We start from the raw sequence: 24,664 nt of genomic DNA, 5'->3' as shown, positions 1-24,664 counted from the left end.
CTGGGTGACTGAACCACACCTACGCAGACATGGCTCTCAAGATTGCAGTACAGTCATAAAGGTCTACCAGGGATGGCCCTACCATTAGGTGGAGTGAGGCTGTTGCCTCAAGCAACAAATGCAAGGAATGGGAGCCAATGGCAGTGAGGTACTGAAAGGGGGCAGAGTTGTAAGTACCATCTGGCCTGCTCAATACTCCTTATGCTAGCCTGTTGTCCACAGGTGTGGTAGAAGGTGCTTTCTTGTTGCCAGTGTATCAATCTAGCCAACTTCTACTCATGGATCTAGCTAACTTCTATTCATAGAAAGGGGATGAAGGGCACTGCTGCCACAGACAGATAAATATCTGAGGGTCAGCCCGATTCCTTCAAGCAACTGTTAAGATTTTTTGATACCTGTTAAACAGTATTCACACCACAATCTGACTTTCAAACTACTGCCATACTGTATCCAGGCTCACACCACCTGCCTTGTTATATTAAGGGACATCTGAGATACGGAACAAAATACTGGTAGATGTAATGATCAAAATGCCTTAAAAAACAAAATAAAAAGGTACCTTGTCATTTGCTCTTGCAGGGTTTCAGAAATATTAGGGAGAGATACATTAACTAAAGATTCGTTACCTAAATGAAAGGAAATGGGGGGGAAAGGTTAAGTGATTATTATTAAAGATAGCACTATCACACTACCAACTCATTTTTGCTTGTTGTTTGGTAAAGCTCAGCCTATTTCCCATCCATGACAGACCATGATCAGTGCCACACTTCTCAGTCACTTTACTGTTAGGACCTCAAAACAGTTTCAAAGCCCCACTGATGTCCTTTGCTCATAGCTGGGTGAATGTCTCAGGCTCCCCTCCTTTCTGGCTGTTCCCTCTTCTCCTCCTGGAAACTGATTTACCTTTTCTAGCTGAACGTGAATGTAAGGTCCTTTTGAGGAAAAAAAAAGTTGAATTTGATATATCCTCTCAGTCACCATTATCACCTTAGCAGCGTCTACAGTTAATTTATCAGGAGCATTATTTCAAAGACTGCACAACTTTGGCTATTGTATTTTCTAATCCCATAGTGAAGGGGCTCCTAGCCTACTTGGACACCTGGGCACATTGGGAATCCCCCCAGTAAACTGTTATGGGCACCACAAAACAGCCATTTCACCATAGAAAAACAGGTGGCGCTCAAAACTTTCCACACCCCCAAAAAACCACCACCACCACCAACAGGCACCCCAAAACAAACCAAACAGAGAGAGAAAAGTAAGCAACACCCCTCAACCAAACAACCCACCCTAGTTGGAAGTGGCTGGAAACCTTAGCATTAATGGGGAGGGGTTCCTCAAACCAGCATGGTGCCCATCGTCACCACAATAGAGACCCCAAACATAGTGAAATCCCATGGTTCCTATTCTGCAGCATGGTTTCCAAAGGAAGAGGCCAGTTGAGTCAAAGAACTGTAAGATCAGCTAGACAATTGATCAGCTATAAAGATAAGTGGTTTCAGGACATGGTGCAAAGGTACACGAAACAAACACCTTGCTGAAGCAAAGCAAGCCTGGGTCTGGTCAATGCCTGGATGGGGAGGCATCTAGGAACTCTATATAAGCCACCACAAGTTGCATGTGGATATAAAGGATATATATAATATGTATACACTTATCATTACAGGAACTGATTCATAAACAAGTAGGTACTAAATAAGCAGTAGTGTGTGTGTAACTAAGTAATGCTGTTTTTAAAAATAAAATAAAGTAAAGTAAGTTGGGTTAAATGCCTTCTTTAAAAAACACTTTGAGCCTCTGTGTTGTTCTGCATCACTTACTTGAGTTATTAGGGCCCTCTAATTCAGTCTTTGCATTTCATAACTAAAATAAATTTTTAAGACACTGTATTCAAGATTGCAAAGCAAGAACCTTGGACAAGTCATTTTTCAATGTAATTAACAGAGTTAGATCATTTTTTTTAAAAAAAGTTACATTTTCTAAAGGACTACAGATGAGAAAGAGAAATTAGAGTAAGTAACAAAGACCAAAATATGAGAAAAGAATACTAAATACACCCCTAGATGCCACCTTTTCATTAAATCAGTGCAAATTATACTTCTTGTTTTCTTCAAGGGCTTTATTAACAGAATGCACACTAGTTCCATCTTCTCATTAAATCAATACTAAAGATGCTGTTTCTTCCTTAAGAGCTTAATTAAGGGAATGACTGCTCCATCTCCCAATAAACTCTCTTATGAGTTTGATATAAATAGACTTCAATTGCAAGCTATTAGCATTTTGGCTAGATATTCTCCTTGGAGAGAAGCTTCCAGGAAAACCAATATAATTCAAAAGAATCACTGTCCTAACAAAATAAGCAGTTAGCTATATTAAGAAACTGCTTTTCACACCCCAGTATGGTATAAAAGAGAACAGTTTGTGTACACTTTCAGACTGTAGATTGCAGGACTTTGGAACAGGGGCACTTCTCTTTTATTTCAAGATACTGTAAGTTGATTAAATACTTATATACAACCAAATAACAGGTTTTATTGACTACTGCAATGAACATGAGCTTAGTTTTGAAGGTGTTAGATATGTCATTCCCACGAAATAAATGGAGCATGCAGTCCAGTCTTCCATTTTAATCAGACATTTGTTTAATCAAGTTCAATTAGACTTCTAAGCAAATGTGCATCCTTAGACATGCCCTAAAAATGTACCTAATGAAGTGTAGTTGTTCAGGGCAATTGACGAGCACCTGCCTTAAGAGCTTAACTACGTACTCTTAAATATAAGGGTGATACTGTTTTTTATTTTGTAAAGTAGCCCATAGGCCATAGGCCACTTCCCCTTTCAATATGTCAAGCCACTCTTGAAAGGAAGAAAGCAGGTCAGGGAGTTTGCCTAGTCAGCAGTAACAGGTGGCAAGGTTAGACCTAGGCCAGCCTGATGGTGCTAGATGGGACTGATGGAAATTTCAGTGCAAAAGACAGAGAGGGGACAAAGTCCTCGAAGGCTGACCTAGACAGGACCAAAGAACGAGCTGAAGCAAGAATTCTCTGTTTCTTTTTCTCAGATGCAGCTGGGAAGTCAGAGCCCTGAGGAAGCTGTTCTGGCTTCTGTTCCTTAGCGAATTATTTATTTTCTCCCAGTTTTATATCCAAAGTTGCCACGTTAAAAATGTTTTTAATAGAAAAAACAGAAGCACACATTTACTATATGAAAACTTCAAAAATGACTGCTCCCTAAGATAGCACTTACTTGTAGGGAAATATTTTGCTGCATTAACAAAGCTGTCTGTCATGTCTCCGAAAACAATCATCATGAGAGGAAGGGAGGCTCCATGAAGGGCTGACATGACGGTGCCTAATATCATTAGGAACTTATCCAAACAGTCAGCGTAACGAAACTGAAAACAAAAACAAAAATCCACATGCAGTGTTTTAAGTAAAGTGCATTTACAAAGCACATAAAACAAACATTTGATTGTGTCAGTATTTCACAGATAACACAAAATGACAAAAGAAATCTACTAATTTCCCCCCATTCCTTCTCACTGGCATTAAATCAAGTACAGAACTGTGGCACTGTTCTACCTTGATCACTTGAGATCCGCTGATGGGGCACTCCTGGTAGTTCCCTATGCTCCTGAGGTAGCTCAAATACGAGTTTTCCTATTGGTTGTGAACAAGTACTTTGGCAAGAGGGTGAACACAACTAAAAATGGCCCAATGTAGTTATGGGAGCTTTGCCATTCTGCTTTGTGCAGAAGATGGGCTGTTAAGATGCTGGTGGGGTGGTTATGTCCACGTCAGAAAATATCTAAACCATCTATGCTTTCGACAAATAGGAGAGACGGGCTGCTTGCTAAAACAGGGGCAGCTTCAGGCATTGGGGTTCCTCTCTTCCTCTTTGCAACCATCCAGCGAGCCCAATATTTTGTTGGGCAAAATGTCCCTTCATTGCAGAAGGTTGGACTAGATGATCCTCGTGGTCCTTTCCAACTCTATAATTCTGTGAGTCTAAAAGCAGGGGATTCCAGTGGTCAGCAGCACCCCCTCAGCTTCCCCTATTCAGACATTCAGATGGCAAGCATCAATCTGTTTGCATAAATTAATGTGGATGCATTGCTGTTTACTGTATTGTTAATGAGCTAATTGTTGTTGTTTTTCTTGTGTTTTTATTATTAAAGAAAAGAATATGACCGCTCTTCAGGTTCCCTCCTCAGTCTCCTGTTCTCCAAGCTAAATCCCCAGTTTCGTCAAACTTTCTACATAGAACTAGCTTTCAACCCCGTGACCATCTTTGATGTCCTCCTCAGAACTACTTCCAATGCATCCACACTGATCTCAAGGTGCAGAACTGAACGCAATACAGTAGTACCTTGGTTGTCAATCAATTCTGGAAGTCCGTTCCAAAACCAAAGCATTCCAAAACCAAGGTGTGCTTTCCCATAGAAAGTACTGTAATGCAAAACGGATTAATCCGTTCCAGACTTTTAAAAAACAACCCCTAAAACGGCAATTTAACATGAATTTTACTACCTAACGAGACCATTGATCCATAAAATGAAAGCAATAATCAATGTACTGTACTATAAAATAAATAAGACAGTATTGTAGATGATGAAAATTATCACCCACATAGTCACAAAAACAAATTAACCAAAAGAGCCTCAAAAACAAAAACGCCAAATAAATAGCAAAAACAAAAACGCCAAACTTAATCCATTCCGGAAGTCCATTTGACTTCCGAAATGTTCGAAAACCAAGGCGCAGCTTCTGATTGGTGCAGGCACCCTGGAAACAATAGCTGACAGTCGCACCAGACATTCGGCTTCCAAAAAACGTTCGAAAACCGGAACACTTCCAGGTTTTCAGCATTTGGGAACCAAGGCGTTTGAGAACCAAAGCGTTTGAGAACCAAGGTACCACTGTACTCACAAAACAGGTCTGGCAAATAGTTGACTCAATAGTTTGTTGGTGTTTGTGCTGCCTGATCTGACAAACGAACATCACATAAATTTAATAACTGCAATTGCCAAACTGCACTCTACTTGTAACATAGTTGTAGGATGTTATTTTGGAAGGCTGCAAAATCCTGAGCAGTTGATTTGCACCAGTTTAAGAAATCCGGGTCTGGCATCAGGAAATGGGATGGGATAAAAACGAAGGCTTCCAGTACGATAGAGACTTGAATAAATGCACATTTCTATGCAAATGAAGATGTCGTTCTTTAGGGTTGATGTTTCCTAACATAAGCACCCTATGGGTCGCAATCAGTCATACTTGTGTCCTTACTCACCTAATATACATTAAATATTTGACACAATAGCCTAGTGCAAATATTATGCAGCCATTCACTACCATATCCTTGCCTCTCCATGTAAACTATTTCTTTCCTCCGATAGCATTACATCATCAAGACTAACTATGCTGTGTACACATTCTTGTTTACTCTGCATATAGTGTGCTCCCACAGCCGCTTTCGGAAGCGGTGTACACATAAGGTTATTCACAACCAATATCACTCCTATTGTTTCTAATAGAAATACTGCGATTTGATGTGTTTCCCCCAAATGAGCTTCAATCCTAATTGAGAAAAAGAACAGCCTTGCTGTGTTTTAAGCATGCAATGTGCACACAGCTTAATTTAACCATGAAGGCTTACTCTAATTAGTGTTTAACAGACTCTGCAGATCCTGGTTAAAGCTAACCATAGTTAACACTGGTCAAGATGTTACACTGCACCACATAATTAATGCTGATAAGAGAATAAGGGGTGAAATTTGCACATGAGGAAAAAAGAGGTGAGAGTCTACAGTTGATGTCTTATCTATTAAAAGGTCACCATCGCTACATCTGCAATGGGCCTGTAGAAGTGTGCATCGATTGAAGGACAGTACAATATACACATGGAACAGAGCTTACCATTGTAAATGGGCTGACCTTCTTAGGCTTCTCTTTGCTTGGCTTTTCTTTACTGCTGAACAAATAATAATTAGCTTTGTGAGATTTCAGAGAAGAACCAAGTTTAACCGTTTACAATAAACAAAAACAAAATTTCCCCTTGAAGGCATGAAATAAAAGCAAACTGCATTTGTTTTTGTGTGATGCATTTTGCAGCTATTTCTAAAGCCCCTTTTAAAATGTGTGTGCATGTAACATCTCTTAAGTCAGTCTCATATCACCATCAAATTATGGTCAGACACCAGTAAGAGCAGGCATTAAAATACAAAATCTAAAATCCCTTTCTGCTCCTCAGAATTGGCAGCTCTGTAATTTTGGGTTGACATAGGATTTCAAACTACCACAGCAGGACCGGCAACATTATACTAGGGTTGTGTATTCTCAGAGGGGTTTAAGGCTTTTCCGAATTGAAACAGGTATCCATCAAAGCATCTGAACTGAATCGGGCTGCTCCTGGGATTGCATCAGAGCTTCTGAGATTTCAGAGGACCATGTCATTGGTTTATTTGCATGTCATTTCTGCACAACATTTCCCCCTCAAATTGGCTCAGAACATATCAAATGAACAGCAGTGGCAAGTCAAAAATTACACATAATTACAAGCATTCTACAAGGTATTCAACAAATATTCGCCCTAGTTAGTTTATACCAGGCTTCCTCAACCTCGGCCCTCCAGATGTTTTGAGACTACAATTCCCATCTTCTCTGACCACTGGTCCTGCTAGCTAGGGATCATGGGAGTTGTAGGCCAAAAACATCTGGAGGGCTGAGGTTGAGGAAGCCTGGTTTATAAATTTTAAATAGCAGCCATATATCTCACTAGCACACACACCGCCCCTGATAATCTCATCTCTCAGTTTAGTTCTCATCTCTCATTTTTCCTCTTCTCATCTGTCTTTTTCTTTTAGGCTGAACTTTACATATTTATATTATCGTATGTGTTTACAGCATCTGTTTTGCTATTTCAAACAAATCACGGTTTCCCATTACAGCTGTACGCAGAGGACAGCATGGTTTGTCCAAACCACAATGATTTAAAGCAGGATTTGAAACCATAGTTTTGATCCTGGATTGCTATATTCTGATGTAACCTATTCAGACACAACAGGACCCCGAAATGTATTCCAAAGAGCAAAAGGAAGCTTTAAACATCTTCTCCTCAGGCACAAAGGGGAAGGGAGAGCATGTGAGCCTCACTTGCTTGTCATAATTCTGAACCAGAGTTGTTTAGCATTATGAGCACATCCATGGTATATGCTTCAAGCAGTCTTATACCGCTTTAGCAGGCATGACTTCACCCAAAGTACCCAGTAATTTGTTAAGGGTACTGAGCATAGGCGCCGACTCCATGGGGCTTGAGGGGGCCCGAGCCCCCTCAAAAAATCGTTTGGGGGGGCTCCGCCCCCCCAATAATCTCCGTCGCCCCTCCAGCAGAGCGCCATCGCCGCTCCTCCCCCAGCCCAAAATGCACAGGGTAGGGCTGCATGCCTCCTGCCCTCCCTCCCGAGCAAAAGCTCCACCCAATTTCCTTCGGAGCTGATTAATAGGCGCAGCACGCTCTCCCCTATTCGCTCACGAGGAGGCGGCGCCACTTTATTTGCATATTCATGAGCTTATTTATTATTCATGAGCTTCCCCCCCCAATATTTTTTATAAGTCCGCGTCCCTGGTACTGAGAGTTGTTAAGAGACCCCTTTAAGAGCTACAGCTCCCATGACTCTTTGAGGGGTGCCAATATTGGTAAAGGGGTGAAGATCAAACCTATCCATTCTTAAGGAAATCAGCCCTGAGTGCTCACTGGAAGGACAGATCGTGAAGCTGAGGCTCCAATACTTTGGCCACCTCATGAGAAGAGAAGACTCCCTGGAAAAGACCCTGATGTTGGGAAAGATGGAGGGCACAAGGAGAAGGGGACGACAGAGGACGAGATGGTTGGACAGTGTTCTTGAAGCTACCAGCATGAGTTTGGCCAAACTGCGGGAGGCAGGGAAGACAGAGGGCCTGGTGTGCTCTGGTCCATGGGGTCACGAAGAGTCGGACACGACTAAACAACAACAACAATAAATGTATAGGGTGGACGTGACTATTTATGAACTGATCCAAACACATCCAATCAGTTCCCCCTCCATTTGATATATAGATATAGGAAAGAAAATGTGTGTGTGAGGAGGGATCAGAGAGGCCTCCTTTCTAGCATACTGAGGTGTTGATGGTCCAGCCATACTGGAATCAACGAAGCAGGGAGACCATGCTGAAGATGCCAGGTTACTCAGCCTTGCAGAGGATAAGGTGGGGCTAGAGGAGCTCTGGGTGTGGATTCCAGCCATGGAGAAATGGAAATGAAGGGGAATATGTGAGTGGGTGGAAGTGAGGAGGAATAAGCAGAGGCCCTGGAAGTAAACAGGGTGGGGAAATGAGGGAAATTAACAGCAGCTGAGAGCAAGATGCTGACTGTGATAGGAATAAGGGGAAACAGCATCACCTGTGGTAAATTCAGAGGTTACAGCTGGGAAAAAAGGAAATTTCAAATATCACCAGAGGAGGAGGAAACAAGGAAGAGAGGAAGGAGGGCTACCTCAGCAATGGGCTAAGTAGCAAAAGCATAATGAAGCCACCCGAAGAGGGTGCCTGGAAATGAGAAGAGCCTGAAACATTAGAGGGCACTTGGGACCCACAAGAAAGTGAGATGGGAATCTTCACAGCACAATCCTTACTCGCCTGCAGGCTTGGCAATTTGTCCTTGATTTCACCTCCCACACAAAACTAGACATAAAGCTTCCTAAAAGGTTAACGTGAGCCGCTTTACACTGCAACAAACACCTACATTATTATTTTTACCGTGAGAACATAATAGAGCAACATAATTGACGTGCGATGTCCTGTCTCCCGGCAGGCTTGTGTTTCTAAGAGCTAGACAGTATCACTAGACAGTAATGCAGCAGGTGAAGCTTTCTCCTAGCAGTTAGCGGCAATGATGGGATAAGGTACAAATGCTGAACTTCTGCCTATAAGCACCGATAAGGAGGGGGGATTAGTAAAATCTGAGCAAATTCATACACGGCTGGCAAAGTGCCAAATGTGGTTTCAAGCTTTCTGAATTAATCAAGATCCAGAATCGTAAATATATTTGTAATGCCCCAAGGCCTTGTCAAAAAGTAGTCCAAAAAGAACATACCAATGATTAAATATATAATGTCAGAACTGTTTCTAGGTTGTTGTATTTTTGAATAATGTTTATTGTTGTTGTGTGTTTTTTTAAAAAAACAACCTTACACTTTTTACTCGGGATGGACAAATTAGTCAGTTCTGGTTCTCTGTTTTTTTATTTATCCAATCTTAAATTCAGTTGTCCACATTTCCATAGCAATTTATGATTTTTGCCTTTTTAAAAAATTGAAAATTTGTCAGCATCTTAGGATGTATTTCTCCTAATGCACACATTTTAGTGTATGTTATTTTCACCTATCTATGCCTTTAAAAGATTCTTCCACGGATTAGATTAGAAGGATGGAGAATTAGATTGTGAAATTCAGAGAAGTGTGAATTTCAAAAGATGCTTCACATACTGTTTTGGAAAATGCAGTTTGTTAAGTTTGCCTTTAAATATGAACAGGATTTACCGTAATTGCTACCCTATCCTTAATTTTGACAAACAAACCATGTAATAACAGACAGACAGTAAAAGTACCAAGATGACAATATATTATTCTACGATGACTGCAGATCACAAATTAATGTAGAGATACACCAAAAGAGATACAGTATTAGATGTTGCTGGCTTCCCTAAAATCCAAGAGTGAGAAGGCAAATAACTTGAACAGACTAGTTGCATTTGAAAGGCTGTGTATAACTAGGTGATGTTTTTACTCCATGAACAGGAAGCATTATGAAGCAAGTAAGACAAACTCATGGACTGTAAATGCAGGAAAATACCCACCTTTTCCTTTCATCTTGAGAAGCATTATTTCTTTCAGCCATCTCTTCAAGCTTTCCGTTCATGTTTGCCTTTGCTTGGCTCTCTGATGCCATTTCTGCCTGATGAGCAAATGGAATCTTTCAGGAAATTAAATAACAAACCACTTTAGGTCTTAAAGAAACATGCAGCTAATGGAACTACAACATGCACACACGCACGCACGCACACATGCAAGCAAATGCTGCTTTTAAAACAAATGGCCTTCTCCAAAAATAGCATTCAGAACAACCGGCCAGTAATTATTTTGTATTAAATAAAATGCTACATTGGACAGCCTTCAGGTGGGGTAACATGAAATTCCCCAGAGTAGTTTTTTTTAAAAAAAACCTGTTGTGTTGTTTCATTTAAATTGGGGCATACATCAATATGGATTTTGGATCCCTGATTTAAATAGTTTTGTGTAATTAATTAGAGTGAAAAAAGGACCAGAATACAGTATTCTATTTAATAGTTTGGCACTCTCACTCTCACTTTCACACACTCAGTCTCTGCTTTTTTAAAACACAGCATTTAAGTGTACATGCTACACAAAACCAGTGCTTTTTTAAAATAAAAAAATCTTTAGGGGTACTTTAATTTTGACTCAAGAAAATAACCATTTTATAGTTCAAATTGGGAAAAATAAATACAGTAAATGGACAAAAGTACAAAGATTCACAAAATGTTTAGGGGTATGCGTACCCCTGCATCCACCCAGAAAAAAAGAACTGCACAAAACTCAGAAAAATGCAGACTTACCAAAAGTTGGGGTTCTTCTTTCTTGTCTTTTATTCTTGAAATGTTGAGAAGCTATGAGTTGCAGTGAAACGGCCGGTGATGGGAGGTAAGCTGATATGGCAAGTTACTGTTCTGTTACATAAAGCAGTGAGTGACAAGGCAAATGCTTGTTATAACAGATATTTGCAGGCAGTTCCTGCTCCCCTTGGACCTTGTCTACTCCCAGGGAGACTCCACCTCCTTCCAGACTTAATGTTTAACACAGTCAGAGCTGTCACTTAGGAACCTCTCTCACTCATAATTCCACCTGAATAAAGAGCCCTTCCTCTTTTCATGATGCTTTATAAGGTCAGAATCTGCTTCCCAAAATATCAGTATCAACTACTATTTTCTTCTTTCTCTTTTTTGGTAGTTTTAAAAGTACTCTCTAGTATTACAAAGCACAAACAGTAGAAGAATAGGTAAACTATTGGAGATAAAAAGACAGGAAATATCAAAATGGGAGTGATGGAAACAATGTTTTAGGGAAGGGATTGAAGATTCCAGAAAGGGAGTTGTCAAAATATTGTGTAATAATAATAATAATAATAATAATATCTACATACAATATACAAAATTATTTATACACACACACACACACACACACACACACACACACACTATTTGCTAATATAAATGACAATCCATCCCTAAGCATGTTTAAAGGTAAAGGTAAAGTCCGTTAAGTCCAGTCTGGACGACTGGGGTTGCAGCACTCATCTCGCTCTATAGGCTGAGGGAGCTGGCGTTTATCCGCAGACAGCTTCCGGGTCATGTGGCCAGCATGACTAAGCTGCTTCTGGCGAACCAGAGCAGTGCACAGAAACGTCGTTTACCTTCCTGCTGGAGTGGTATCTATTTATCTACTTGCACTTTTGACATGCTTTCAAACTGCTAGGTTGGCAGGAGCAGGGACCGAGCAACAGGAGCTCACCCCGTTGGGAGATTCGAACTGCTGACCTTCTGATTGGCAAGCCCTAGCATGTTTACTTAGAACTATATTTCCTAGCACTAGCTGGACCTGAAGGGAGTTGGAATCCAAAACATCTGGAGAACACCACCTGGGCAAAATCTGCCACAGTAAGTTTGTTTCACAGGGGTCAGCAAACGTTTTCAGCAGGGGGCCGGTCCACTATCCCTCAGGCCTTGTGGGGGACCAGACCCACCCTCTCCCGAAAGGGGCAAGAGTGCCCCTGCCCACAACAAGAGTGCCCAGTGCACGCACACACACCCTGCCACCACTCATGGCATCTCCTGCTCTGCTCTTTCTCCGCTGTCGGTGACGAGAAAGCTGAACTTTTTGACACGGTGCTCGTTGTCGGATAATGGGAGTTGTAGTCTCAAAACATCTGGAGGGCCGGGTTTGGCCACCACAGGTTTAGGACATTGATCTTTGGGTGGGACTTACTTTAGAGTAAATAATATGCCCATAGAATTGTGATGTAAGTCTTCCAAAGTGTTTCTTCATATTGTCTGTAAAAATGTCTAATGGTATACAGCCATACCTCAGGTTGAATGTGCTTCAGGTTGAGCGCTTTTGGGTTGCGTTCTGCGGCAACCCGGAAGTAATGGAGCGTGTTACTTCCGGGTTTCGCTGCTCGCGCATGTGCAGGCATTCAAAATGACATCACGCGCATGCGCGGAAGTGGCAAAACGTGACCCACACACGTGCAGACATGCCGTCACGTCTTACGTTCTATTCAGGATGCGAATGGGGCTCCAGAACGGATTCCGTTCACATCCCGAGATACCACTGTATGCTATTTTTTAAAAAAGGTAAAGGACCATAGCTGTCAACTGTTATGTACTGAAGTTCTCAACCTGGGCCAGCAGGGGGATACTGTAGATAGTTCAGGTCCACATATGCAAATAAGGGATTGAAAGTGATGTTCAATGATTGGATAGTTACAGAAAATGGTTACTGTTGTGTTCTAGCGGAGCTCTATATAAGCAGGCTGGCTGAACCCTTCAGTTCAGTTCTGTTCTGGCCTGTGAATAAACAAGAGCTGTTTGAAGAATCACTGTGTCGTCTGATATGTTCACCCACAACTTAACATCAATGTTTCCCTTTTTTTAAGGGAAATTCCCTTTTTCCGAATAGGATTCCTCGCCAGAAAAGGGAAAAGTTGACAGCTATGTAAAGGACCAGTCAAAGGTGACTATGGGGTTGCGGTGATCATCTTACTTCCAAGTCAAGGGAGCTGGTGTTTGTCCACAGACAGCTTTCTGGGTCATGTGGCCAGCATAACTTAACCAGTTCTGGGGCAACGGAACACCGTGACAGAAACCAGACGCACGGAAACACCATATACCTTCCTGCCACAGCAGTACCTATTTATCTACTTGCACTGGCGTGCTTTCGAACTGGTAATATTGCCGGGTTCAACCAATTGCTCAATACCAATTGGCTCTTTCAATTGCCAACTAACTGATATCTTTTGTTCAGCAACCCAAGTTTATGTGGTAAATCCAATTTATTTTTCTCCAATTTGCGGAGAAACACACATTCCAACCTGAGCAGTGAGAGATTTTGCAGGTGCCAGCACACACACCTCAGAGGGGTTGGCTTCTTTAGAATTAAGGTCACTGGAGATATCTTTGTGGTGTATGGTTTTATTTACACATACAGACAAGCTGAGCGTGAGACGGAAGTGCATACAGCATTTATACTCCAACAGGCATCGCTCCCGTTAGGTCTTATTTTGGGAGGGGGAGGTGGGCAAAGTCATAACCTTGTATTCAGCAGAGAGCAAGTCAAACCCCTCTCTCTCTTCCCAGCCCATTCCAAGACAAGGCTGGCCCCCAGTCTACTGCTCTCTCAGGCGACGTTCACACCATACAGTAAAGCACTAAGACAACACTTAACAGTCATGGCTTCCCCCAAAGAATTCTGGGAGCTATAGTCTGCTAAGGGCTTTGAGAGTTGTCAGGAAGCCCCATTCCCCTCACAGAGCTACAGTTCTCATGGTGGCTTAACAATCAACCCCTCTTCATAGGGAACTCTGGAAATTCCCTTCACGGGGAACTGTAGTTCTGTGGGGAATAGGGGGTCTCCTAACAACTCTCATCACCCTACAGCTCCCAGAATTATTTGAAGGAAGCCATGAATGTTTAAACAGCTTTCATAGCACTTTAAATGGATGGTATGAACGTGGCCTTACATTCACCAGTAGTTAAGGGGTAGAAATTCAGTTCGGTTCACATTTAAAGGTGAAACTACTTAATCGGCACTTTGCAAAACAATATGAGGACCGAAACACAGCCACCCTTCGACTTTTGCTGTTCTCTGAATTTTGGGTGCAGTTCTCCAACCAAACAATATCTGTCCAAATGCTTATGTTAGGGGGAAAATGCACGTAAAAACAAATCGGTTGGGGAAAATAACATACAAAAATGAATTATATTAAGGGAAGTTGCTTACAGAAATCTGTGCATTAGTCAAAACGGCATACAAAAATGGGTCTGTTGGGAGAAATTTGCACTAAAATACAGATGAATTTTCCTGAAGCTTTAAATAATAAATTGCAGCCAAAATTTGTAGAATGGAATTTAGGATTGGAAAAATGAGAAGGAGAGAGCACCTAAATGGACAAATCCATCCATCCCTTCTTGCCAATGAGACCACCTCCAGCTGGGGGACTGTCTCCTTTTCTTCACCTTCTGGAAACATCTTCAGCTAGTAGTTTCTGAGACCTGTGCTCCTCAGTCATACAAATGGATACTTAACAGAGCTATTGACTTAACAAAGGGACTGGTTGGATCGCTTTAGGAGCCTCCTTTGTTACAGCCCCTTACTTTATAGATTTGAACCACAAGTTTGGAGGGGACCCCAGGATGACATTCAGACTTATCACCACCACCCAGGCAATTCTATAGTGATACTTTTCAGAGAAACAACCCAGAAATGCCATTACTGTATTTTAAGGGATGAATGCATTTGTTCTTCTACAGACCTCATGTCTGACTAATTATATTTATTGTTATATTATTATGCTAGTCTTTATACAAAGATGACAGATCATGGGCATAGCTGGGGGGCATCAATAAAAATCAATAGAGGGAAGTTTTTAATGACTGATGTTTTAATGTATTTTTAATCGTTTGTTGGAAGCCACCCAGAGTGGCTGGGGAAACTCAGCCAGATGGGCGGGGTATAAATAAATTAAGCAGCAGCAGCAGCAGCTAACTGAGGTTCTGCCCCCCCCCCCGCCAACAAGAGTCCTACCCCCAAAAATCCTGGCTACACCCATGTGACAGATAGGGCTATGTTGAATAGAACCCATTTTTATTTTAACTAAGTAAGTAGTTCTGTCAGTACAAGGATTTTTTCCTCCTCCTCCTGCGATCTCCCCCATCTGTTCTAGGGGTTCCCTCAACACTCTGGAGTATATGTCAGGAGAGTGCAGGGTGTGTGTGTGTGGTATAGGGAGGAAATCCTGTTGCACTAGTGATAATCCTTGAGTTGATGGGAGAAGATAGTAGAATAGCACTATATATTCTGGCCATACTGTCCTAAACATGTCTACTCAGAAGCCAGACCAACAGAGTCCAGTGAGTCCATTAGTCTTAGTCAAATATAAGTAAGCCTTCCTTTTTAAACCCACTTGCTATAGAATAAGACCCATTGAACATAGTGAGGCTTATTTCTATGTAAACATGCATAGGATTGCCTTGTTAAGTGTTCAAGAATGCATTCGAACACTTGTGAATGTACATAACAATCATCTTGATGGATCAGACGAAAATCTATCTAGTTCAGCATAATGTCTTTAGCTGAGTCCTGGGCACCTGTAAGAAGGAAGTGCCCATGAAGGGCACATGAAGGCAATGACTGTGCCCTGTTCTTTGCACTCTGATTTGCTGAGGTATACTACCCCTGTACATGTAGGTTACATTGACCTACCATGATTGATAGACATTAATAAATCTATCCTCCATGAATTTGTCCAACCCTGCTCAAAGCCTTATAAGGTAGCTTCATATTTGGTGGATGTGGAAAGACACCCAGCACCCACGTCCTCACAACTAGGTAAAAATTAACAAATATATATTATGCAACTTTTTATTACACAGAACTTTTTTATGACCCAATCTAATTTATATCTGCAATTATATGAGCCATAGAAATCGTCTCAACCTGCCAGGTGTTTATGCGGCAAGATAATACTTGAACAATTAAAACATGCTAAGAAAGGATGGCAAACAAACAAAAAGTTAGCCTTTTCTTTGGGACTAGAAAGCTCTAGTCCCTAAAACAGCTCTTTGGGTTGTGGCTTCCATATTGCTGGAAGTCAACATGGATGCTACAATCCAAGGAGCTACTTCAGACACACATGCCATTTTGTTTTATTTATATGTTCCTTTAGGTGTGCTACATGCCACGGGACAAGCAGCTTTGGTTATTGACGTGGTATAGGTAAAGGTAAAGGGACCCCTGACCGTTAGGTCCAGTTGCGGATGACTCTGGGGTTGCGGCGCTCATCTCGCTTTACTGGCCGAGGGAGCCGGCATACAGCTTCCGGGTCATGTGGCCAGCATGACTAGGCTGCTTCTGGCGAACCAGAGCATGGAAACGCCATTTACCATCCCACCAGAGGATAGTAGGACCTATTTATCTACTTGCACTTTGACGTGTTTTCAAACTGCTAGGTTGGCAGGAGCAGGGACTGAGCAACAGGAGCTCACCCCGTCGCGGGGATTCGAACCGCCAACCTTCTGATCGGCAAGCCCTAGGCTCTGTGGTTTAACCCACAGCGCCACCCGCGTCCCATTGACGTGGTATAGAACTGTCTGCCAGATTTCATTTGAAAAAAACAGTGGTTTGGGTAGGAGGGTGGATGGAAGAGAAAAGGATCTGGAGACACCATTCTATCACATTTTCCTAAAGAAGCAATCCTATTCTCATCTGTCTGGGAATAAGTTGCACTGAACTCAGTACAGCTTAAATCTGAGTTATATATAGAATAGCATTGCAAAGGCATTTCAGCAACATGGGGCCACCTCTGAGCACATACAGCTTTGCTCCTGATTAATGGCAATAACCTGACGGTATTCTATCAGATGACAGACATTAGGCAGCTGCTACTACTACTACTTTATTATTTATACCTCACCCAGCTGGATTTCTCCAGCCACTCTGACTGATGTCAGGCTGGCACTGTATGGCTTTTTGGGTGCCTGCTAAAACTACTTTTGTTTAGGCAAGAAGAAGAAGAGTTTGGATTTGATATCCTGCTTTATCACTGCCCTAAGGAGTCTCAAAGCAGCTAACATTCTCCTTTCCCTTCCTCCCCCACAACAAACACTCTGTGAGGTGAGTGGGGCAGAGAGACTTCAAAGAAGTGTGACTGGCCCAAGGTCACCCAGCAGCTGCATGTGGAGGAGCGGAGACGCGAACCCGGTTCCCCAGATTACGAGTCCACTGCTCTTAACCACTACACCACACTGGCAAGCCAATTCAGACATGTAGCATGTTGACACGTGTTTTAATCTGGTTTTACCTTAATTTCTTTTTAATGTTTTAAATAGTTGTGTTTTACTGATAACTTCATTATTATTTTCTTTTTGTAAAATGCTTTGCGGTTTGTTTTTACGATCAAGCAGTATATAAAGTTTGTAAAATAAAATGAAGAAATTAGCAAAAGAGGTTATTCTCGACTCAAGCAGGAAGCCATTGTGGCTTTCTTCTGTTCGGAAGGGCCACTAAATGTTTGACAGCAACATATGCTTTTTTGCGGGGGAGGTCTGCTAATAATTTGTGGACTGAAAACACACATTTATGAGAAATATGCACATTAGAACCCTGGAAATATGAACAAGTTCAGCTACCACCCCTTTTTTTAATGACAGCACTTACTACTTTTTTATAGGCTTGTCATTCCCCAAAGTTTTCTCAGTTACTTTAATACCTTTTACATACTTGCTAGCCAAGGGAAACAGAAACAGAAATTCATATCTACAGCTTATCACTTTACTTTGTGCAAGGGAAAAATAAAGTTTATAAAACAACCACTTCATTAGAAAGCTTTATCTGTAGGCACGGCACTTTCCAGAGCCATTTTTCCCCTTGGAAGGTTAACCTGTAGGTGCAATCTTCTATAACATCACCAGTTTGGTGTTTGTCAAAAAATATGTATAGTGATTGGATTGATGTTCTTCTCTCTGTTGAACCCCCCCCCTCACATCAATAACAACAAAGAAAAACCTGGATGTTTATTGATGTCTCCCAAAGAACCACAGGAAGCCAATTACAGTGGTACCTCGGGTTAAGTACTTAATTCGTTCCGGAGGTCCAAACTTAACCTGAAACTGTTCTTAACCTGAAGCACCACATTAGCTAATAGGGCCTTCTGCTGCTGCCGCGTCGCTGGAGCACGATTTCTGTTCTCATCCTGAAGCAAAGTTCTTAACCTGAAGCACTATTTCTGGGTTAGCGGAGTCTGTAACCTGAAGCATATGTAACTCAAGGTACCACTGTATACTGAGTCGGACAACCATTATCTCAGCACTGAGTGGCAGCAGCTCTCCATGGTTTTAGACACAGGTCTTATGCAGTCCCACCTGGAGCTGTCTAGAACTGAGCATGTGCTGTGCCATTGAGCTATTAAACAAAAAAATTATCGAGTCCTGCCTGGTGGCTTTGTCTGTAAGGCCCTTTTCAGATTAGACAGACAGTCAGGAACTTTGCCTTTGCGTGGGAATGTGCTTGCTACCTACAAGATGGCTGGCCATTGTTTTGAATTGCTCCCTGTGGCTGCTGCTTCAGTGTGGCAACAAGCTGCTTTTAAGTGGTGATTTGACCCAGAAATAGAGGGGGTTTCTTGTGCCAAAGCAAGCCTCCAAAACAAGAGATTTTTCAGCAGCACAGAGCAAATCCTCATATTCCTGTGGTGAGCTGCTAATCCCAAACAAGGTTCCTACATGTAGGCAGTTCCCCTTGCCTTTTATTAGGGGCTAAGAACTTGGAGAAGGAGTAACCATGTCAGAATAAATGTTCATCAACAGGTTCCAAGCTCTTGCTGTGCAGGTTCATTTCCCTGTGCACATTCACTGGGGTTATTACTGGACGCATGCCATATTGTCATTAGATGTATCACATGCTATGACCAACAGGTGTGATGTCATTGTATCCCTCATTACGTACTTGTGTTATCAAGGCTGTGGAAAATTGTTAAGGAGGAAATGTGCCTGGTAGGTTTGTGTGTGTTATTAGGCAGGCCTTGGTTACTCTCCATACGACCAAATGCTATTTGTTTCTTGCATTGGGAAGCCTGCTTCTGCTTATTTGTTTTAAATTGTAAGGTTAAGAAGCTCTTTGAAAACCGCATGCGGAGGACTTGCAGGTTATTTTCTAAATCATAGGCTACATTTGTTGGCTAATGGGTCTCTCATGGGTTGAAATCCATCTTGGCAGATTTAAAAAAGGAAATAGGGGAAGCAATTAGCCTGAGCTGCCCTTTGAGAAGGATCCTGGTGGGTTTTTTAAAAATACATTGGTTATTTTTGTTGTGTTTTTAAAAATAAGTATTTTAACTTGTTAGCTACCTTGGGAGGATTTGTTTCCTGGAAGGCAGAATGATGGGTGATGATGTCATCATCATCACCATTAAGGTTGTGTGGACACATTTGTTCATTTTAAGATTTAGACATCACTAGACTCTAGGTCTTCATTGACATACACCTTCTTGTCAATTTCATACTAGTTCCTCAATCCACCAATCACATTCCTGAATTTCTGGGCAATGTTGCATTCTCCCTATATGTAAGAACACTAGCCTAGCACATGGCACACCCTTCTGCAATTTATCTGAGCAATCTGTAATCTAAACAGAGGAGGCAACCAGGTTTCGCTCTCCTAGAATTGGAATGACAAAGAATTAACTTTCTGTACGTCTCCATCAGTATAAACTTATGAGAAGGGAAGAAGCAAAAATAAGGTTTTATGTTTAACATGTTTTATATACTGCTTTATCGGGGGAAAACTCTCTTAAGTGGCTTACATAAAAATTATAAAATTGCCTATTATTATTATTAGGGCTTCTGATGCTCAGGGCTATTTGCCCCAATGACTCTGCTCCCAGATATGTTGGAGTTTGCTATGGCTATGCAAAAAAGAAAAAAGCACTTGGCACATGCTCAGATGATTAAACAGCACAATCCAAGAAAAAGCCCTGAAATTAAAAAACGACAACAAAGAAACACCAATTTCTGTGGCTGAGTTGTGGCTCCAATTAAACTGTGCTCTAGCTATCCCCAGGAATATGCTTATTAATGCCCAGAATGGGCATGTTAGAGGAACCTTTGGAAGTCAGACAAAACTGGGCTAGGATTTCACATTGTACTGTGACAAGGAAAAAAGCCTGCGGAAATGTTATCATGGATACCAGAGCAAAAAATTGATTTCTCTCTTTCTACGTAAAGTCTGCAAGGTAGAAACCATTACCATCAAGAGAAAGCCAAAATGACAAAAATCTTCATGGTTTTCTTTTCTGGCTAATCAATGTATGTCTGACTGTTAAGTACCTTCTTACTGCTTGGCTAACATTGTTTGTGTTAGGGCTATTTTGCTTAAAAATGGATGTCAGTGAACTCGATTCACCGAGAAAGAAATATTATGGCACTAAATCTATATAGTGTACAACATCAGCCTTTGAACCAAGGAGATAATAAATACCTCATTCACTTGCTTTGTTCCCTTATATAATGTGCTCTCGTAAATGAAAAATAAAACATTTATGAAACCTTGTAGCTGTAAAATATTAAACAACTTGTGTCCAATGTACGTAAGTGTAATCACACTGAGATCTCTAGGAATAAACTAGAGCTTACCATCTGCATGACATATTTGGTGAATAAGGACAAGGAGAGAGGCTTTTAAAATTTTTATTCTAAAATAAGTGGATTTAGGGCAGCGCAACCAGAATCTAGGCGGGCACCACAGAGCACCGCAACTATTGAGCAGAATGGAAGGCAAGAAGCAGAGGATAAATTTTGGCCTCACACAGGGCACTGCTGAAATTTGAAAGACCAAAGTCCTCCCTTGCTAAAATTGTAGAATATATTTTCAAAGATTTGCCATAGTGGAGGCTGGTGCACAAGGGTAAATGGGGCACTGCCCCACTAACCTGAGTCCACCCTCAGCCCAGCTCTCGCCTGTCTGCCCTCTAACTTACAACCAGTCCAGAAGATAGCACTGCCTTGCTCTCTTCCCTAGTCCATAGTCTCAGGAATCATTCATGCTGTTATTTAATGTGGGTAACAAGGGAAATTGAGCATTTCCCCCTATGATGATGTTGTTGTTGTTGTTGTTGTTGTTGTTGTTGTTGTTGTTGTTGCTGTTGCTGCTGCTGCTGCTGCTGTTTTACTACACTTTAGTTGAATAGTGTAGAAAGAAAGAACCCTACTATTAGGTTTACAAGCTAAAGAAATACCGTATTTTTTGCTGTATAAGACTTACTTTTTCCCTCCTAAAAAGTAAGGGGAAATGTGTGTGCGTCTTATGGAGCGAATGCAGGCCGCACAGCTATCCCAGAAGCCAGAACAGCAAGAGGGATTGCTGCTTTCACTGCGTAGCGATCCCTCTTGCTTTTCTGGCTTCTGAGATTCAGATTTTTTTCCCTTGTTTTCCTCCTCCAAAAACTAGGTGTGTCTTGTGGTCTGGTGCGTCTTATAGAGCGAAAAATACGGTACATAACACAAAGGGGAAAGGGAGTGGGAAGGAGGAGGAGGGGAAGCAAACTTGGGCACTAGTTATTAGTTACAAAGTAGATCAGGTGGTAATTGAGCTGGTAGGGAGATGGAGCTAAGCCCAACGGAAAAGCTACTGCTTCCTGTCCCTCTGAGGACCTGAGTGAGGGCTGATAGTAGCTGGAAGGAGCAAGATTCTCAGCTCAGATACATGGACTATATCAGTATCTGCTGTTCATACGACTCATCACATGAGTATAAGCAATTTTCCTCTTCAGATATGACATGGCAGCATGAAAAACAGATGTTCAAGGTGATCATGCATCCTATTTCCCCCTATTTTAGAATCATAGAATCATAGAGTTGGAATAGACCACAAGGGCCATCGAGTCCAACCCCCTGCCAAGCAGGAAACACCATCAGAGCACTCCTGACATATGGTTGTCAAGCCTCTGCTTTTAGGGGGGAGTGAAGCCACTCCTTTTAAGATTGGGCTTATTTTCTGAAGACACTTATTTGACTCATTGCTGTTGGATCAGCTTAAATTAGAGAAGTTCAGTTAAATTGGGTATGTGAATTATGGGGCCATTATGCATCATTTTAATACCGCAAGAGACTACAGTCCCAAACTTTCTCCCTTCTTAACACCAAAAACAGGACATCCTAAACAACACAGGATGTCTGGCGATTCTTTGTACAGCTACCAAAAACCCCTATTTCCTACCACTGAGGAATCTTGTGATATTTCAAGCTTTGAACTCATAGCTGAAGAAACAAGCCATTCTTATCTGGGAGCACTTTAAACACCAGTTTCCCTATGTAACCTGCTGGGATTTAGGAAGTCTTGTGTATACATTCAAATGTATCATGTATAAAGTCTGCTGATAAGGTCTGCCCTGGAAAATAATAGCAGTTATCAGAAGGAACAGCAGAGAATAAAAGAAAATTGTTGTTGGTTAAAACTTAAAACAAATCGTATTAAGTTGGAAAATCAGTTTGCCGAACATAAAAAAGTCCCAAGTAAAAAGAAAGGGTGGTGGTGGTTAAAACTATTTCTTTGGGTTGCAACATGTCTCTTCGTGACATAACAGTGAGTGAAATGCCCTTTGTTCAATGACATCACTTGCAAAATTAATCTATAACATTCGTTTCTCATTCAGTTCAGCGGAAATCCCCTTAATTTATAACGAAATGTTACAGTCTGAATTGTTATGACTCATCATGGGATCAGAAATATCTCTGTTCAGCTCTGTCTATATTTTCATCAGTGGGATTTACCTTCTGCAGGACTGGGAGGTTGTTGGTTTGTGCTTTGTCAACCACATCCTTTTGAAATTAGAGGTCTGGCTTGTCAAAGTTATAAATGATAGTTTCACAGGAGCAGCTCTGAATCCCCACCTCTCTGCTCCTTCCCCTCCAACCCAATTGCTCCTTCCTTCTTACTTGCAGGAGTAAGCAGAAGCAAGCAGGATTCCATTTGCCTCCGGAGCCAATAGGTGAAAGCCCCAAATGCAGCAATTTTTGCTACTACAAAACCTTTGAAGCAAAACTTCCTCCGAAGGAGCAGCTTCACAGCTTGGGGGTCCTCCTGGATCCTTTGCTGTCGCTCAAGGCTCAGGTGGCCTCAGTTGCCCGGAGTGCCTTCCATCAGCTTCGGCTGGTGGCCCAACTATGCCCCTATCTGAACAGGGATAGCTTAAACTACTGTTGTCTATGCTCTAGTAACCTCAAGGTGGTTATATGTAGGGCTGCCTCTGAAGACAGTTCAGAAACTTCAGCTAGCACAGAATTCAGCAGCCAGGTTGCTCACCGAAGCAAGAGGGTTTGAGCATATTACACTGACCCTGGTCCGACTGCACTGACTACCAATTAGTTTCTGGGCCCAATTCAAAGTGCTGGATTTGACCTATAAAGCCTAAAACGGTTCAGGACTGCAATACCTCAAGGACCATCTCTTTCCATATGAATCCACCCAGACCCTGAGATTATCTTCTGAGGCCCTTCTTCGCGTGCCTCCTCCTCGAGTGGTCCAGAGGGTGGCAACACTCACAGGCCTTCTCTGCAGTGGCACCTGTGGGATAAATGGGTAAGAAAAGCTTAGCATAAACAACCATACCTTGCTGTTGTAACTGCTTACATTGCGAAGGAACAGGAAACTCGTGGTAATAAGTCAAGTTAAGAAATCACTGAGAGTAGCCGAAAGATGATGCCTTATAAGGTACTAGGAAGGTGCGTGGGTGGTTCAGAACCACAAGGGGAAAAGGAGGAGAACAGTTAGAAAACTATTGCGCATGCTTAAATAGGCTATGAATATTAGTCAAACCGGAACTAGAGCTAATCAGCATGATCATGGGATGTATTTAACAGAGGGGGTACATATCAAAGGGAAAATATGGCACCTTCATTATACAACTTTAGGTGCCAGGCAAAAACGTTCCTTTTTGACCAGGCCTTTGGTTGATTTGACTGACATCCTATGCCCTTTTTAAATGTGTGTGTGTGGGGGAGTTATTGGGTTGTTGTTTTTAATTTGATTGTGTATTTTGTGGTGTTATATTTTGATTTTATTCTGTGAGCCGACCTGAGACCTCCGGCTATAGGGCAGTATATAAAATCAATAAACAACAACAACAAGGCACACTCTGGCTGCATACACACTATACAGTGGTGTCTCGCAAGACGAAAAGAATCCGTTCTGTGATTCTCTTCGTCTAGCGGTTTTTTCGTCTTGCGAAGCAAGCCCATGGAGACGGATTAGCGGCTTTTAGCGGCTTATCTGCTGATCGGATCAGCTGATAAGTGGCTTAGAAAAAGGGGGGGGGAACCAGCAGGAACTCGCAAGACATTGTCGTCTTGTGAAGCAAGCCCATAGGAAATTCGTTTTGTGAAGCACCTCCAAAATGGAAAACTATTTCATCTAGCGAGTTTTCCGTCTTGCGAGGCATTCATCTTGCGGGGCACCACTGTACCTTTAAAGCACATTCAAAGGACAATCCCCCCCTCAAAGAATTCTGGGCACTGTAGTTTGTTAAGAGGTGTAACTCTGTAAGGGGCAAATCACAGTGCCTAGATTTCTTAGAGAAGGAAAATGTGCTTCACACGTACTTCAAATGTACACTGTATATGCAGTTTCTATCATAAGTGAAGAGCTCTGGTGCTGCAAAGTTGTAACCTTTGCTTAAAAACTGGGTGCTTATTTCAAAATGAATTGTGTGTGTCTCCCTATTTACAATGTGTTTTGTGTTTTGTCATAGCATTTCAATGTCGTTTTGATTATCAAAGTGGCCAGTAA

The 24,664-nt window shown here is 41.8% G+C and overlaps 1 protein-coding gene across 4 annotated transcripts in view; it reads right to left on the bottom strand.

The window, feature by feature from the left end:
- The window catches only part of ABCB1 (ATP binding cassette subfamily B member 1), a 54,172-nt gene extending 43,257 nt beyond the window's left edge, over nucleotides 1-10,915 (bottom strand). Inside the window, exons 1-5 of one of the 4 annotated variants that reach the window (XM_082193196.1) lie at nucleotides 10,669-10,915; nucleotides 9,892-10,007; nucleotides 5,916-5,970; nucleotides 3,247-3,394; nucleotides 560-626 (exon numbers count right to left, since the gene is read on the bottom strand). In XM_082193196.1, coding sequence (XP_082049322.1) covers nucleotides 560-626; nucleotides 3,247-3,394; nucleotides 5,916-5,970; nucleotides 9,892-9,983 — 362 coding nt within the window. In that variant the 5' untranslated portion in view covers nucleotides 9,984-10,007; nucleotides 10,669-10,915. The remainder of the gene's footprint in view (nucleotides 1-559; nucleotides 627-3,246; nucleotides 3,395-5,915; nucleotides 5,971-9,891; nucleotides 10,008-10,668) is intronic. The other 3 variants (XM_082193197.1, XM_082193195.1, XM_082193198.1) reach the window with 3 other exon arrangements.
- Between the last annotated feature and the right edge of the window lie 13,749 nt (nucleotides 10,916-24,664).

The sequence above is a fragment of the Podarcis vaucheri genome (assembly GCF_965113315.1).
Source record: "Podarcis vaucheri genome assembly, chromosome: 12".
NCBI lineage: Eukaryota > Metazoa > Chordata > Lepidosauria > Squamata > Lacertidae > Podarcis > Podarcis vaucheri.
This window is presented reverse-complemented; position numbering and strand designations above follow the sequence as displayed.